At 36.3% G+C, this 19,072-nt stretch overlaps 1 protein-coding gene across 4 annotated transcripts in view; it reads left to right on the forward strand.

Annotated features, from left to right (window-relative positions):
• Positions 1 to 17,002, forward strand: part of LOC124721177 (filamin-A) — a 537,279-nt gene extending 520,277 nt beyond the window's left edge. For all 4 annotated transcript variants that reach the window (XM_047246011.1, XM_047246013.1, XM_047246012.1 and 1 more), the window contains 5 exons: positions 5,291 to 5,484; positions 10,591 to 10,816; positions 12,165 to 12,380; positions 13,902 to 14,105; positions 15,943 to 17,002. In XM_047246011.1, coding sequence (XP_047101967.1) covers positions 5,291 to 5,484; positions 10,591 to 10,816; positions 12,165 to 12,380; positions 13,902 to 14,105; positions 15,943 to 16,127 — 1,025 coding nt within the window. In that variant the 3' untranslated portion in view covers positions 16,128 to 17,002. The remainder of the gene's footprint in view (positions 1 to 5,290; positions 5,485 to 10,590; positions 10,817 to 12,164; positions 12,381 to 13,901; positions 14,106 to 15,942) is intronic.
• The last annotated feature ends 2,070 nt before the right edge of the window (positions 17,003 to 19,072 follow it).

The raw sequence follows: 19,072 nt of genomic DNA on the forward strand, positions 1-19,072 counted from the left end.
TTCTGACTTAAATTTTTCTTCATCTTCTGTTCCCCTGATGCAGAGTGGCAGAGCATTATAAAGTTTTATTCCATAGTGGCTCACATGTTTTTAAGTTTTTGTTTTTCTTGTTCTTTCTACATGCAGATTCTTACAGATATGTGTATTATAGCCATGAAGATCTGAATTTACATGTAAACTACTCAAGTGTGTTCTTGTATGCATTATGCTTTTTAATATGTACAAAGATGATACTGTAAGTATGTTCAGCTGCATGAACAAGGGGTTGCAGTGTGATTGTGGAGAGCTGGGTGTAATAATTCTAATGGCCATTTTCTGGTATTTAAAAACTTCCCTCAAGTGACATTTAGATGCACCCCAGAATATTATTCCATAGGATATAATAGAATCAAAATAAGCCGTATACACTAATCTTGTACACTCTGCACTGCAAGCTCTAGAAATTGTCAGTGCAAAACATGCTGAATTGAGTTTTTTTGGATATGTGTGTGACATGGTCTTTCCAGCTCAAGTGCTGATCAGTGTACATGCTCAAAAATTTTGTAGACCAGACCTTCTCTATTTCATGGTCACGCAATGATAAATGGTGATCACCCTTGTCATTTACTTTCCGTGCTGTATGTAATTTGTTTTATTTAAATTGAGTGTTAACTTATTAGCGTAAAACCACTGCTGCACACTCTTCAGAAGCTTTTCACCTGTAGTGAATAAGGATTTGCTGCCATCACTTATAATTGTGCTTGTATCATCTGTAAATAACATAATTTTGATGATCTGTTTGGCCTTTCAATGTCATTTATATAGAGTAGGAATAATAGGGGGCCAAGAACACTACCCTGAGGGACACCTACTGCCACTTTCGTAGCATCAGAAACCCACTTTAATTTTTGCTTATTCTGAGATGAGGTGAGTTCCACAACCTGAGTTTTATCTTGGAGATAGGATTCAAACCATTTCCTCCCAATTCCTCTGATGCCTATTGCCTCCAGTTTGTCAAGGAGAATTTGATGATCTGCTGTATCGAAGGCCTTGGAAAGATCTAGGTTGATTCCTACCACACATTTGTTATTGTCTAAATTTCTAATTATTTTTTCCGTATAGGTCTGTATGGCTGTTTCTGTGCTGTGACCTGTACAAAAACCATGTTGATTACAATTTAGAAGATTGAAGGTGTAAAGGTAGCTTATGAGTCTAATTTTTGTCAGATTTTCAAAAATATTTGATAAAGATGGAAGGAGGGATATAGGTCTATGGTTTTCTATCTTATGTATATCCCCATTTTTGAATAATGGTTTAACCTTAGAAATTTTCAGCCTTTGGACCTTCATTGAATGATAAATTGGCAATAGGTACCAGTGGTTCCAAGATTTGTGAGACGACTTTTCTTTATTATTGTCACTGGCACTTTGTACAGTCCTGCAGACATTTTGGGTTTCATACTGTTAATTACTTTCAATATTTCATATTTATTAGTGGGACTTATTATCATGCTACTGACTACTTTTGGTGCTGTTGTTTTCTCTTCTTTGGTAAAGCTTTTGCTTAATTTATCAGATACACTTAGAAAGTAATTGTTAATGTAATTGGGCAAGACTTCCTTCTATATTTCAATGTTATCACTAGTAGCATGTTTTTTGAAATTAGGGTCAGTATTAGATTTCATTTCAGAGTTTAGTCTTTTCGTAGTCTTGGAAGAGTTTTTAATGCCAGATGTGATCCAAGAATTTGTGTGTCTATGGCTAGATTAGTTAAAATTAACTCATCTTTTTGGGAAGCACATTTCAAAATTTGTCATTAAAAGAGAGGAGAAAACACTGTATGCAGCATCTGTATCATTTTGTGACAATACTTCTGCCCAAGATTCGTTAGTCAGCGTTATACCAAACTAGTTGCAGTTTTCAGGAGAGAAAATTCTCTTATACCTATGATGTACTGTTTTTGTATGTATTGGAACTGTGAGCACTTTAATAATAAGTGTGTTATGATCAGATATTTCTAGGTCAATATTCAAAACTTTTGTATCTGGGCTTTCTATATTTGAAAATATGTTATCTATAAGACTTTTTGAAGCGTTTGTTACCCTTGTAAGACTGTTTATATTAGAATATAGGTTTAAACTGTGTAGAATATTGAGGAATTTAATTTTAAATGAACTGGCTACCAACATATTGACATTAAAGTCCCCACATAACAGTTATTGATGAGAAGTCATCATGTATGATGCTCAGCAGTTCTTCAATCTTATTAAAAAAAAAAATCTGGGTCACCACATGGTGATCATATACACTGACATGACTGTTATTTTGCAATTTTTTTTTACATTCATTTGCACTGCTGTTGCCTCAATGTTTTTCTATGATCAGGAGTTCAGCTTCAGGCCTGTTTTTCACTTTAATATCTGATTTTACATAAATACAGACAACCCCATTCTTGTCTTCTTTCCTAGAAAAATGACTAACCAAGGTATATGGGGAAATATTAATGTTTTCTAATTCATAATTTTTGCACAAATGCTCTTGAATACAAATACAATCAACACAATAATCACTGGCCTCAATCTCGAGATCTAGAATTTTATTTTTGAGACACTGTATATTAAGGCTAAGTAATTTTAAGCTGTTGCAACTCGGTTAAGAGGAACTCTTACTTGTATTGTCTGGTGTCAACGGTTTCTTCATGTTGAGGCTGGGTACCAAAAATCCTTTAGGGACACAGGTTTCCTGCATCTTGTCTTTCTTTCTTCTGGATGTGCTGCAAAATGCTGGAATTCCTGTTGTATCTGATGACTCTCTGGACGTAAGCACATATCTTGCTAATGACGTTGCTGTATAGTCTGTAGCTGCTTCTGATACTGTTGGAGCTGTTGTGGAGGCTTCATTTGCTTCAGCTACTTTTGTGGCAAGTGAAGATTCTACTGCTTGATCTGGTGCCAGTGAATCAGTTTCATTTTCATGTTGGAGAATTTCAGTTGCTGTGATGGGTGGTGGTAGTGGTATGGTATGGCAATTCTTGTCTTCAACGGCTAACACTGCATCAAGTGTTTCTCGACTAATGAATGCTTTTCCAAGATTATTTCTGTGTAGCCCAAGCCTGGTAAAATGACTTCTTTCTGAAGATGGTACATTCATATATGTGGCACTTGGGAAGCTTCAGCATATTTTTTCAAATTTTCTATTAGTAACAGCGATTTCTTTGTTGACACAAGATTTTTCCATCAGGTCATGTCTTTTTGGTATACTTGAAACATAGAAGTTCACATTTGTAAGTTTCTGTAGTGTGCTTCTTAGCACTCTTGTGGCAAGTTTACTCTCATTCCTATAAACGTCATTAGCACCCCCGATTATTAAACAGTTTCTTCCAGGCTCCAAAAAATGTTCACAGTTTTTAGAATTTCACTCAAGGGAGCACCTGGTTTTGTTATTCCACTAATCTTAAACATAGTTTGCATGTTACACGTGATACCAGCTAAGCCCTTTCCATGACTGTCTGAGAGCATGTAAATATCTTTGTTCTTCTTACATGTGGTTGTCATGTTCTCATGATATGTATGTTCCCTGCTAATTATAGTACAGGTATTTCCTTGCTTGTTATTACAAGACTTCGTACTTGACTGGTTTTTAATCTCTACATACAATCTCTGATATACAGATACAAAGATTTACAATTCAGTCAGTCTCAGTACAATGAATATTCTGTAGGTGATGAGCCCTGACCGCTATGAAAGTTTATAAATGTTATGAAATGCCATATACATAAAATGGGGCTCCGTGCATTGATATTTGAACTTGAGTAGACCCATTGTTGGAGCTCTGGAGAAGGGGATGCTTGCATATCATTGGCAGTGGTGTAAGCATTTGTAGCAGTGCCCTTGTGCCATGGTGGCAGCTGTAGGAAATGCAGCAGCGTGATTGGTGGTGCATGTTGCCATCTACTTCTGTAGTAAAATGCTCAAATGGAAAATCATGCTTCCATGCAAACAACAGTGACAATGAACTCCTTAACAGCAATGACATGTATGAGGGGGTACCAAAAAACGAACCAGAAATATTTTTTAAAAGCCTGCATATTTTAAAATTGTTTCGAAAGCAACCTTATCCCCTTCAAAATACTCTCTATTACAACTAATACATTTGTCCCACTGGTGCTTCCACCGTTCGAAACATTTTTTGTAGTCACCTTTAGAAGTGGCTTGCAGCTCCTCCTTAATTTTATTGCTTGACTTCTTCAATGTTGTCAAATTGGTGTGCTTTCATGCCCCTTTTCACGTGTGGAGATAAGACAAAGTTGCACGGAGTCAGGTCAGGTGAGTAAGGTGTGTGGGGCAGCGGAACCATGCCATTTCTTCTTTCAGGCCCAAAAAAGATTTATGCAAGTGGCAACTGAAGAAAACTTCACAAGTAAGGGGTTCTAAAAAAGTGTTTTATTGGATGACCAGTTTTGACAGAGCTCTTATGCTTTTTGAGTTTTGACAACTTATTGTCCCCCTCAGTGTTAGGAGTTGCTTCACATTGTATATGTACATCTCACTAACATGAAGATCACTACACACACTGTCAAAAGTGCTCATCCAGTAAAATGCTTTTTTAGTAATTTGGCGTATAAAGTTTTCTTAAATTGCCATATATTGCAGATTGCCCCCAGACTGACTGACTGTCGGGAATATATATTTATGAGAGTTTTGCATGGCATACGGGAAGTCTGATAACATTAGCAAGTAGCAAAAGAGTGACAAGTATCACTTGCACGAATTGGAGAAGAACCTGGAAAGAGTCAAAAAAGAATGTGATAAATTGAATCTGGACACCAATGTGATTGTTTGGGTGTGTGATTTATAAGCAGCACTTCCTGCACCTAAAGGGGACATCTCAGTTTTCTATTACAAAAGTAAACTGTCTATTAAATCTGACAACATTTGACTAAAAAATGAAATGAGGAACTTGGTTCATGTGGTATGAGGGAGGTAGAAGCAAAGGAGCCATTGAAATTGCCATGTGTGTACAAATTAAACTATAGTTATGGTTGTGATTTGCAAAGAAGACAAGTACAAAATTACATGTAACAAAGTAATTGATTTTTATTTAGATACTTCATTGCTGAAAAAGTATAAAAAGCTACAACTCGTAACCAGGTTCTGATAGCTAAGAGCACTTTGATAACTCCAATTAATTATGATTAACAAAAATAGTTTTAAAAACATATAAAACAGACATTGATTTAACACTAACATTTCGATGCAGCAAAACAGGTAACATTGGGCTACTTTTAAACAGTACTTTTTTCCTCAATGCAGGTGAATACCGTGTGGGAATCAAGTTTAATGATCAGCATATACCAGATTCACCTTACAAGCTGTTCATCTCTCCAGCTATGGGAGATGCCCATAAGCTTGAAGTTTTCCAGTTCCCCTCATCCGGTGTGCAGGCTGATAAACCCACTGCGTTCCTCGTCAGGAAGAACGGAGCTAAAGGAGAATTAGATGCTAAGGTAAAACTTATACTTCTTACTGAAAATTTTGAGTAAATTGTTATTGGTAGTTAACCCACATTCTGCAGATCTGAGAATGTGTGATGAGCTGTGTAGGTAATGTCAAATATTTTGTTTGAAATAAAAGGAAATTACGCATCTGATTTTTCAAATGATAGCAAGTCTACCACTGAATATGTTATTGAAGATTTATCCTATCAAAACTAATCTTTGTAATTCTTAAATTGTGTGTACCATTGGAAGTCGAGAATGTCAGTTTCTTTCTTCTGTGAGTCTTTAACCTAATTGTTGAAATTTCCCCCAGACATGTATTTGACATCTTGAAATGTGTAGCTGTACCTTTTGTTAATAATAATAATAATAATAATAATAATACTGTTTGCAATTACTCAAGATATCAGAACTTTGTTCCTCTACAAGAGAGACCTTTCAAGTTTACAAACAGTGCTATCAAGTTGAGACATTATTACTGTTTTTAAAATTTATCTTTCATCTTTGTTTAAACAATGGGATGTAAGAAGTAGACTAAGTAGTTTATTTATGGTGAGTGTTTAAAGAAATAGTGTTGTGGAAAAATGGAAATTACATATGAAGATTTCTGTCTGATGAGAACATTGAATCCAATTGCTCTGCTCAGCTGTTGGTAATCAGTCAGAGAAGAAAGGACTGTTTACAATGGTTTTACTGGATTTGGTGATAGTGGTGGTTCTGATGACTTTCATGAAGGTCAGTCAAAATTGGTTATTAAAAAACCTCAGTGCTGTGCACAACAAAATATATTTGGAAAGCATCAGCATGAAACTTAGCATGAGCTCGGAACATCCTTAAGCATATTAAAGACTGCAGTACATTCAATTTTGCCTGGACATTTAGTTACGTACATTTATGGCAGTAGAATATTTCTGCAGTCAGCTTCAAAAGGCTGTTTCTCTAAATTCTCTCAACTCTGTTTCTCAAAAAGAACATAATATCCCCTCCATAATTCTTGCATGTTTATCAACCCTGCCTGTACCAAATCTAGCAGCGTGCCTCTGAATTTCTTTCATGTCTTCCTTTAACACAGTCTGGTGGAAACCCAAATACTTGAGCAGTAGTCCAGAGTAGATTGCACTAGGGTTCTAGACATTGTCTCTTTTACAGATGAACCACACTTTTCTAAAATTTTCCCAATAAACCAAAGGTGACCACTTGCCTTCCCTGCTACAATACTTACATGCTCATTCCATTTCATATCCCTTCCATTCATTACACCACCTAGAAATTTTGTCCAAGTCATCTTGTGTTCTCCTACAGTCACTAAATGACACCTTTCCACAACCCACAGCATCATCAGCAAACAGCTGCAGATTTCTGTCCATCAGATCATTTACGTGTATAGAGAACAAGAATGGGCCTATGACAATTCCCTACATTGCTCCTGAAGATAACCGTGTCTTTGATGAACATTCACCATTGACAACAATGTACTGCGTTCTATTACTTAAAAAAAATCTTCGAGCTGCTTACCCGCTTACTGAAAAACGCCATGAGGAGTTCAGGTAGCACCTATACCTTGTCTTCTGTGATATCAAAAAGGCCTTTGACAGAGTGCCACACTCTGGCAAAAAATTGCAACTTGGACACTACTGTATGGTGATGATGTGGCACTGGCTTCTGAAGGTAAAATTGACTTGCAGTGTCAAGACAAAGCCTGAAATGACTGCTTTTCAGAAATAGGTCTGTGCCTTGACATAAGGAAAATACAGTATCTCACCACAGATCTAAATGACTTTGATGCCATCAGAATGTGTTGTCAACATCCCTATAACAAGGACTTCTAAGTACCTAGGTTTCACAGTTGCTGCTGATGGAAATCTCAATGTGGAAATCTAAACATATCTGAACAGCACTTGGCACAAATGGCATTCTGTAACTGGTGTACTCAGTTTCAGATAGGCTAATGGAAAAAGTATACCAATCTGTAATCCATTCTCTGTCCGCCCCAGTAGCTGAGTGGTCAGCGTGACGGATTGCCGTCCTCTGGGCCCGGGTTCGATTCCCGGCTGGGTCGGAGATTTTCTCCGCTCAGGGACTGGGTGTTGTGTTGTGTTCATCATCATTTCATCCCCATCCGGCGTGCAGGTCGCCCAATGTGGCGCCGAATGTAATAAGACCTGCGATATGGCGGCCGGACCTGCCCCGCGAGGGGCCTCCCGGCCAATGACGCCACACGCTCATTTCCATTTCCATCCATTCTCTTGCACTGTTTGGTGCTGAATGTCTGCCTTCAACAAAATAAAGAAGTGGAACAACAACTTGTTGTTGTGGAAATAAAGGCACTCACATGGGCACCTGGATTAGCACTGCATGATCATGTCACAGATGATTAAGTTTGTCAGTCATATGGAGTTGCACCAATAGTAGGCAAGACGAGAGAAGCATAGGCATGTTCTATTAGAAGACACAACAGTGACAGACTGGTTTTATTTGGAAAGTAAATTGTAAATAGCCTGTAGGACAGCCTAGAAAGTGCTGACTTTGATAACCTACACGGAGGTCTCAAGATCTAAGGTCTGCATCCTGATTAGGCACAAGATTGGATGAAATGGCAACAGGGAACCAAAACAGCACATGCCACCAATATGTGGCACAAACACTAAGGAAGAAGAAGAATAGGAGGAGGAGGAGGAGGAGGAGGAGGGAGAAGAAGGTGGTTTAGCTATGAAAGAGTTCTGTCCCTAATGGATTCTGCACAATTAGTCCAAAGCTCAAAAACAGGCTTGTCAGTTGGTGTAAGGAAATACTAAAACAATATGCAAAAGAGGAAATGAAAAATCTGTATACTACAATATAACAAGAGGAAAAACTGTAGGTATATTTGCACAAGCCAGAAACTAAGCTCCAGCCAATGCTTTGAATGTTTAGAATGAAACAAAGCCAACTAAAGTCGTTGGCTCAGAAAGCACTTTCAAGAAAACTGCATATTCCTGAAATTACACTGGACATGTCACATTCATTGCTTTAGAAAACCAAAAAACAGTTAATATTGAATTGTGTAAAACAGTTTGTTTCACACAAGTCATCAGTGAAAGGGAAACCAACTGAATACATTGCATCATTCTTTCCAAAGTAACTTGACCTGTTTCACAATCTGTCAAACTGTTGATTATTTGGTGGAGAAAAACACGAAAATAATATTTCATTACCCATATTAACTTAATTTATCTACTAGTGACTTCTTTTCAGTCTCTTGTGCCAAACAAAAAATATGTGGAGTGTAATTTAAATCGCCTCAAGAAGCCATTGAATCTTTCCAAAACCATATTTTTGAGGTACCAACATTAGAGTTGAAAAAATGTGTCCAGGATTGGTTCTACCACATGAAAAAGTGTATAAATTTGAAAGGTGAACATTTTGATAAACAGTAAAAAGATTTGTGCCAAACGATATTTTCCTTCATTGCTTTTGTCATAACTCTAAAGGTGGCCATGGTAGTGTTGCAATGGATCTCTGTAGTGCTGTGATTCGTGACCTAATGTGCAATAAAGTCAACTATTAATGGGCTCCTAAAGAACATAATGAATTCTCTTGGATGTACAGCATATTTTGCTCTCAGCATGCTGTCCTAGCTATCTGGGACTCAAAATGATGGGACAAGCTAAAGTTCGGAATGAAAGTACAAAATAAACTTCTCCGTGGTATCACTGAAGGTGAGGCTAGGTTGCAGGCTATGATGTGTAGTGTACCTCTGAGCTATTTAGGTGGAAAGGAAGGAAACTGTCACCTGTATTTTGCACTTCTGCAAACTCAGAAGCAACTTATGAAGGAACAAATTGTTTAATGTGAGTCAGGCCATCTTGACAAATTAAAATTAATTTTTCTTAGGAAACCAACTGAATGATGCTTTCATTTTGGAGTGATGTTTTAAGAAGTTTCTAACCTGACATTTTCTGATGGAAATAATACATAAGGAACTTGTCAGTATATCACTTCAAAATGAACAATATGGCTAATTTTGTGAGAAGAAACCATCAAATTACTTACATCTTTTGTACTGTCAAAGCTAAAATATTATTTCCACAAATTTCAAAATACTCAGATACATTCCTAGCACAAACAGTATAACTAACAAAGCCTCAGACACTGTGGAAACAAGTAATTACTCACCACATTGTACAAGCTCCTCTACTCCCAGTGGGGCAGACTGATTACAAGCAAAAATTTTAATAGACTTTTGACACTTTCTGTTCTATGTGTGCTAAATAATTTTTGTTGTACTGCTGTTATCACTTTTAAGTGTTGAAGAGAGAAAAGCTTTAATGTGTTTTACCTATACATGTAGAAAAATAGTAGTAAGGAAACAGAGCAGCTCTATAAGAGACTATTTTATTTATTTATTTATGTATTTATTTTATTATTTTATTGTGAATTTTTTCCAAACCAATAGCACTTTCACTGGCAGCCATATTTTAGTAATATTATCTTTGCACAATATCATCTAATGTACAAACTTCACAACTAGAACCAAAATGTGATGGAGATTAAACTTTTTTGCTATGGTAGAACACAACAGAAAAGATTTACACCACTTTGATAAGGGAGTACAATATGACCAGCATGGAATCTTAAGTTTTATCACAACAAAAATGTAATTGGGTTACATCACCCTAGTAATTAGTAAAGAAGTGTAATGTATTACGTTAGCTTTCCACTTATCTAACTCTTTGTTATACATTCAGTTAGTAAAATGAATATGATTAGTTAATAGTTTGCCGGCCGGAGTGCCCGTGCGGTTCTGGGCACTACAGTCTGGAACAGCGAGACCGCTACGGTCGCAGGTTCGATTGTTGCCTCGGGCATGGATGTGTGTGATGTCCTTAGGTTAGTTAGGTTTAAGTAGTTCTAAGTTCTAGGGGACTGATGACCTCAGAAGTTGAGTCCCATAGTGCTCAGAGCCATTTGAACCAAGCCAGTTAACAGTTCATCAATGTTTGTCATCAACTGAAAAAGCCAAGCGAACTATGAAGTAGTACTCTTAAGTGATCTAAAATAACAGCTAACACTAAAATCTGTGCTCGTTTTCATTAAAAGTTACTAGGTGACTGATTTTCACTTTTCTTTTTATAGATCGTGGCTCCCTCTGGTATTGAGGATGACTGCTTCATACAATCAATTGATTCAGAAACGTATTCTGTGCGTTTCATGGCCAGAGAGAATGGAATTCACAACATCCATTGCAAATTCAATGGTGTACATATCCCAGGATCCCCATTCCGCATAAAAGTTGGCAAGGAGGATGCAGACCCTGCAGCTGTACATGCTCATGGAAATGGGCTGGCAGAGATAAAAACAGGTATGTGTATAAAATATTTACAAAGTAATAAGTATCTTAATGTTTTGTTTAAAAAATTTCATTGTGTCAGCTGTACTTCTCACCCATTCTCCAAGAATATATACAATTTATACAAGCAGTTTAGTGAATTATTGATGTGTGGACTATAGAAATTGACATGGGCAGCAATATTCTGAATGGAGAAGGTGTAAACTATGGGAGAGTAAAGTTTCATACAAACATTTTGTGGAATATGAAGGAACATCCGGTATAGTGGTTGAAGTAAAAAAAAAAAAGGATAGTAAAAACAGAGCAAATAAGTACAGAAATAATTGAACAAATCTAGAAAATTGAAGCACACATAAATGGATAGTCTTCTATGAACCTAAAGATGCAAACATAATAAATATAAGAAAGCTAACTGTCATTAAACTGAAGATTGTTTAAATAGTGCAATAGTGCTCTACTAGCAATAAATATGTGACTTATGGTGTGGGTTTGTCTTAATCCTACCTGAAACGTGGCTTGCCCAGTCAGCTGTTGGTGAAACCATAGTTTAACAATGAATTTTTGGTGGTGGTGGTGGTGGTGGTGGTGGTGGTGGTGGTATTTAGGATGTCCAGAATCATGATCTTCAGCACCTAGCAATGAATCACACCTACAGTGCAATAATTTTTAATCACATACACAAAGCACTGTTGGATTTGAAATTCATGAAATGTTCCAGAAAAAGTCTTGGAACAAATGAGAGATTGAACACTGAACTTTTCAATATGCAATGGACCATCAAGCCACATCTAATGAAAACATTAAAATAACACCCTCAAAAAATGGCAAATGCCATGTGGCACCTACATGTTGTAGCTCTCCCTCAAATTACACCCATATTATTATTGGATGGCTAGAAATACCTCAGATCAGCACAATAAAGTAAAGTATTGATATTAATAAGTGTCAAAGTATAAAATAGAATATCACCAAGACAATGAAAGAGAAGATGCACAAGAAGAGCTTTTGTGAGAACACTTCACTGACTGACCTTCTACATCCTTGGAAGACAGCATACGATTCAATTCAATAAATTTATTCATGTAACACTGAGCTGAAATATAGCAAGTCAGTAGTTTGAAACTTTTGCAATAGCAATACTATTAAAGGTTTCTCCTTTCCATTCCTTTGCAGAATGATAAAAAGAGGTAGTGTAAGGAGTGTTGTGTGACAAATGTGGCATTCAAGTAGTTAATTTATTGCATAGAAGACGAGAAATGAATAAGCTCTTATTTTTTAATTTAGTCACTAAAATTAAAGTTCTTGCATTATATCTAGCAATGTTCACTTTCTGTGCTTCACCATTGAATATCATTTCCAGGCCAGAAGACTGATTTCTTAGTTGATACGTGCAATGCAGGAGCCGGCACATTGGCAGTAACTATTGATGGGCCTTCAAAAGTATCAATGGACTGCACAGAAGTAGAAGAAGGCTACAAAGTTCGTTACACACCACTGGTTCCAGGAGACTATTACATTAGTATTAAGTACAATGGGTACCATATTGTTGGATCACCATTTAAAGTTTTGTGCACAGGTAAATAGTAGTGTAAAATTAAGAAATTTAATGCTATTAAAATTATTGTCTCAGATCAAGGCTATTCTAGAACCCATGGCTGCATAGTGAATATAAGTACATAAAACTGCAATCAGCTACTTTTGAAACATTAATTTATTCCCATAAACTAGGTTTCATGCCTATCCAAGCTCATCTTCAGATGGGACACACAGAAGTTACATGTTTATTTCCATACTGTGAAGTGGCAGTAATGGCAGCTTTGTAGTTGGTATCCATCTGGTAGCTTCCATTGTGGCCACAGAGAGCCCATTTTATAAATATAAATTTATACCAATTATCATAATAAAATTGGAAGAATGGTTTTCTGAGAAGGAAATACGCTGGACTGTTGCAAAGATATGAAGAAAGAATGAGAAGGCATTGTAAAACAGAAACTTGAGTTTAGTTCATCCAAATACCCAGATGTTGTAGACTTTGCAACAAATAAATGTGATCTAAAAACTAAAGACACAACTCATATAGCCATTGATGTAAATAGTTCCTTGTGTATACTGACTTTTCTTGAATGATCACAGACACAGTTTAGCGAAAAAAAGGTGAAATATTGAACATTATTTGTCCCAACAGTTTTCTAGATCAGTGACTGAAAGAAGTCGCTGTGTTCTGTAATGTGTTCAGGAGATGTTTCTGTGGATTAATGACTTTTCTTGCAAGGTACAATGTGACTACCGTAAGTATAAAGTTTTGTTCATAATTTGTTTTCCTTTTTATAGTAGTATCTTATTAGCACCATTATCAGATAGAATGTTGTGCCCCTGTTGTTCCATTATATGCACCTTTTTGCCTTATTTGTGCATCTAATTTTCAGCAGTTAAAATACCACACTAGTAGTGGCATAGAGCCTTAAAAATATAATTCCTAACCCATCCACAAATGGTTTCTCATTAATAATCTGTAAATGTACACTTTTGAGTCAGCATAAGAAAATCTTCTTCCAGCTTCTTTGGGAACTTTGTTTCCATAAAATGACATAATTTATGAGCATCAATGCATCATCAAATACCTTTTGCAACAACCTATAGATTAGTCTGCATACCACCAATTTAGAATACCAAAATGATAAATTCTTCACTAGGAGATCTGGAGAAATGTAAGACTTTGCAAGGCTATCCTGACCCTACAACTTAACTTAGAAGAGAGTTTAAAGAAAGGCAAATCTATATTTATAGCATTTGTAGACTTAGACATCTTTTACAATGTTTAATGGATTACACTGTATGAAATTCTGAAAGCAGCGGGGGAGGGTTACCTACAACTTGCCCAGAAACGAGACTAATTATGAGTTGAAGGACTGGGAAGGGAAACAGGGTTGTAGACTATACCCATTCTGTACTTTGAGCAGGCTGTGAGGAAATTTGTGAAAATAGTTGCTACAAATATTTTTGTCATCATTTTCATATCCAAATATCTGCCTGCCTGTTTTATTACCCCAGTTGAGCATTTTTCCCCCTGACTTACAAAGTTTTCATTTTGGTACAGGAGAGGATTTGGCTGAAAGAGGAGCACAAGAAACATCATCTGTTGTTGTAGAAACAGTGCAGAAAGTATCGAAGAGCAAACACACTGGACCCGTCCTGCCACTATTCAAGTCTGATGCTTCGAAAGTAACAAGCAAAGGAATGGGTCTGAAGAAAGCATACCTACAAAAACAGAACATGTTTACTGTACATGCTGGAGAAGCAGGTGAGAGTTTTGATTTGAAAATAACTGCATTAATTGTAATGCAGTTTCTTGTACAATATGAAGTATAATTATAAGTTATCTACATTTCCACATGAAATAAAAAACAAGGAGAGTATAATTATATCAGGTGTCCCTCTAAAAACTCATCAGGTGCATTTCCTCCAATGTTTCAGCAGATATTTGCAATTTCATTTCTACAATGCATAACTGGAAATGGTCCAAACAAATACTGCTCATCACATCTTTCATGTGATGCCCAATGTTGATGGAAGGCTGTTGTCTGTTTCCCAATACAAACAGAATGATTTTTAAAGCAGAATTTTACATGTCCAACATGTCCACAAGATAGCCATCTCAAATGAGTCTAGTGCAATTTTTTTTTTTAAATTAACAATGACAGTAGAACACAAATAATAACCAGAATTCTGGCAGTGACTGAACAGCACTGCTGCATGATGGTTAGCAGTTAGCATGGGCCAGACTAGCGCACAAGTCGCTGTTGGAGTTTTTTACTCTCTCTGTTAATACACTTCTATAAAACAAATACTTCACTAGACTAATTTGGGACAACTTTATCAAATAAGCATGTAAAATTCTTTTAAAATCATTTTGTTTGCAACAAGGAAACAATGAAAGACTTTGTCACCACAGAGCATCACTAGAAGTTGTTATGAGCAATATTTGTTTTGGCCGACTCTGGCTAAGTATCGCAATTCAAATATCTTCTAAAACACTAGAGAAACTGCACCTGATTACTCTTAGAAAACCGAGGGAGGTGGCACAGTGGTAGCACATTGGACTCTCATTCGGGAGGACAACAGTTCAATCTCACGTCCGGCCATCCTGATTTAGGTTTTCCGTGATTTCCCTAAATCACTCCAGGCAAATGCTGTGATGGTTCCTTTCAAAGGGCACGGCCGACTTCCTTGCCCGTCTTTCCCTAATCCGATGAGACCAATGACCTTGCTGTTTGGTCTCTTCCCCCAAAACAACCCAACTCTTAGAAAGGACGCCTTTTATAGGAGAGAAAGGAAAAAGTATTCCTTACATAATCAGTAAATCAGAAATTATTAGTATTTGGAATATTTTTTGACTTAGACAGTGCTTTTATTGTGAGGTGTCCTAATCCCTACAACAGTATTTTAAATATTGTGGAGTAGTAGATGCAGCAGTTTCGTGCTTATCACCTTACCTGCATGACAGAAAGTTGATCACATAACAGTAGGGTCATGAAACATGAAGTAGGCATGGGATATGGGTACCACAGATTTATGTTTGGTGTCCTTTGTTTCTTCTAAGACACGTACATGATCTACTTATAGTAACAGAAAGTGATAGGTATTGTTTCCTAGTACTCCTATATATCTATCTCCTTACTGGAAAGCCACCTAATGAATTACTGTACTAGACCTGTTTCTCAGTACCCATATTCATTAAAGCACTTTGTCGTTACCCATAATTCTCTTTTCTCAAAGAATAGTGCAGAGAATGAACATAATATTAGATCCAAAACCAATTTCTATAAATACTGAATAAGTTTATCCTTGGAACAGAAACAGGTCGAGTATGTGGGTACACACATGTTCAACAATGTTTCTGAACTAGGTAAATGTCGTATGGGTGATATGGTGAAGTCTTAGTATGAATTAAAGAACTTTCTTTTTGGCTCCTACTCCTACTACTACTCCTACTCTTACTACTACTATATTGACTTCTTTCCACACCCTCAGACACCACTGCATCATATCCATGAAATAATGTGAAATTAACATGTTTCAATAAGCTGTTTATTTTTATATGTACAATTTTGTAATTCATTAAATTGTAATATCCACAGGTAACAATATTCTGTACGTTGGTGTTTATGGCCCCAAAAGCCCATGTGAAGAAGTATTCATTAAACATCTTGGGAGGAATAACTACCAGGTGAATTATGTTGTTCGAGAACGAGGGGAATATATTGTAATTGTGAAATGGGGAGATGACCACATCCCAGGCTCTCCCTTCAAAGTGGATGTGTGATTTGTGAAATCCTCTTGAAAGACACAGTTTCTCACCAGTTGGTGCTTCATCATAGCAAATCAGTAATCTCAGTAATTGGAAAGAACTGGAAAACAAGTTTTGACAATCTAAATCTATCCAGAAACCCAAATGGATAATTTTATAGATCTCTTGAGTGCATGCAAATTGAGGGAGCAAAATATTTGTGAACTATGGTGCCATACTGCCTGCTTTCAAGGAAAAAGACAAAATGAATAGTGTAGTTAGATACCAAATGTAAATTTTAAATTAATATGTTGTAGGTAGCCTTTTTCTTTACCGTAATATGTGTGTACTTCAGGAGTGTGATGGGACATCAGTCAGAGGTAATTATATTTCAAAATTTGATTTACTGAATCATTCCATTTGTAATCACCTAGACCTCATAATCTTCTACCTTTGTATATGCCTGGCCAAAAGCTCTCCATTTGGGTTTCTGTAAAGAATCAATGCATTCTGAAAAAAGTGAAAGTGTGCCTTAGAAAAAAATGTATTTCAGTTTTGATTACATTTGTCTGGATCCAGTTTGAATGTCATGATGTGTCTAAATTTATATCACCCATTTTACGTGTCAGCACCATCATAATTCTAATTTATTTTCCCATGCATTATTGTTATTGTACTACCTGTTTCATGAAGACACTGTAACTTTTAATGGATATTTTACTTGAAATTTCTGTAAATATCCATTTGATTCATTACAGTACAATAAAACTGAATGTGCCTTATTGTAGCATGTAAGTAAATGACAAAACCAGTACAGCAACTCGTGCAGAATTTTTATAGATCAAAAAATCTTTGATTACATTTCCATATAATGTATTCCTCTCCAGGAAATAAACTGTATATATATCCAATTTCTTGTTTCACTTTCCTTTTTAATCCCATAATAGTAATTTCCTATGATATTAAACTTAATAGAAAACTGACACACACATCACAATTACATTCAAGAATAACAATAGAAGAAAAATTGCTCTAAATAAGAAAATACGAACAGTTTAATGAATTATTGATGTTGATTATATAGTTATATTCTGAACATATGTTAAAGAGGAATAACTACATGTAAAATAAAAAATCTGATTCAGGTATCTAAGTCAACAGATTTTAATGTTTTATTATATGTGTTTGATCAATGTTATAAGTAATTTTCACTGATATATCAGTCATTAAACAAACTAGGGACAACAATTGCAAATTTTGATGGCAGTGATTGTACAAACAATTATCTATGGTTGATATCAGCTGTTGATAGGATGGCAGACATAACATGTATTGCTGCTAGTTAGGTTTGCGACATTCTGCACTGAAGTGATTGCTATGCTTGGCTGCAAAATGTTGTTTGCGATGATCTCAAAAGAGGTTACTAAGAATGACTTTACTTGACACAATCATAACATATGCTAGAACATCAATCATTTTTGCCATTTATTGGATATTCTGTCTTAACTACCTAATTTTTTACTTTTTTATTCACTCTCAATGTACAAACATTTTTATATCCCCAGCATTAGAAATATTAAAAAAACAGATAGATCATATTTTGCCTAACACAGTACTTCACTGTGCATATAGGTAGAGTGCAGTAGTGAGTTTGATGGGATCCCGTGTATCTCTTCTTAAAAATTTCTTATGTTCTGACTATAGCAAAGTTGAAAAGGATATAGAATAAAAAAAAAAAAATTGGGCAATCAAGACAGAATACTTAATGAATGTATTTAGTAATCACACTGAAATTACTTTTATAAATGGTCTACAAATTATAAAATAATATTTGGCAAGTTGTTTTGGAGTGTAATCTCATTTACACAAAATAATAATTGCAATCAGAGGTTGAAAAAAATATGTTTAATGATGTGAACACAAATTTAATGAACAAAAAAGTAAAATTTTACACTACAGCAATTGTGCATATTGATCCTTTAGATTAGCTGAGAGCTAAAGCTATGGCCGTGTGGTTCCAGGCGCTACAGTCTGGAACCGCGAGACCACTACGGTCGCAGGTTCGAATCCTGCCTCAGGCATGGATGTGTGGGTTGACCTTAGGTAAGTTAGGTTTAAGTAGTTCTAAATTCTAGGGGACTGATGTCCTCAGAAGTTGAGTCCCATAGTGCTCAGAGCCATTTGAACCAGCTAAAGCTACAGCTACACTACTGTCTAATGAAGAATGTAACACCATTGGAAACAGATGAAATACCAACCACAAATGACTTTCAGTGCTCTTAATAACTTACTGCGGTCTTACACCAATAACGTAACACCACTGTGTCAATACACACTTTATTAAACAAAATAGTATGACCACCATTTTTAATGGCAGGTTGTCCAACCTTGGAGCCCACTTCAGTAGTGATTGTGCTTGGATTCTGGATATGACAAGTTCTTGATAGCTTTTTGTATGTGGCACCAGGTGTTTACATGCAGGTCAACCAATTCCTATAGGTTATGGCCTGGTGGGTTGTGGACATGGAGATGTCAAACAATAGCACAGGAAGTGTGTTCCCTCTTCTTCTTCTTTTTTTTTTTTAACCAGGTGTAACAAGAAATGAGACTTGTCCAACCAGGTAACACACATCCATCGAATGACAGTCCAATCTTGATGATCCCATGCCCTCTGCAATTGTAATTGATGATGTAATTGAGTCAATATTGGAACAAGTAGATGTTGCTTGTTCCAGAGCCCCATGTTCAACAACGTGCACTGAACAGTGTTCTCTGAAAAACTTGTTTCTGCACCAGCATTCTACTCCATTGTCAGGTCTGTCACAAACTGCCACCTATCCTGCTTTCCAGAGTGAGCAAGGCACCAAACTCTTAATTTTGTGATGAGGCTTGGACATCCAACACCTTGTTGCCAACATGTGGATTCTCTGCCCTTCCAACACTATCCATAAATGCTCACAACAATAGCACGTGTACAACCA

The sequence above is a fragment of the Schistocerca piceifrons genome, chromosome X, assembly GCF_021461385.2.
Source record: "Schistocerca piceifrons isolate TAMUIC-IGC-003096 chromosome X, iqSchPice1.1, whole genome shotgun sequence".
NCBI lineage: Eukaryota > Metazoa > Arthropoda > Insecta > Orthoptera > Acrididae > Schistocerca > Schistocerca piceifrons.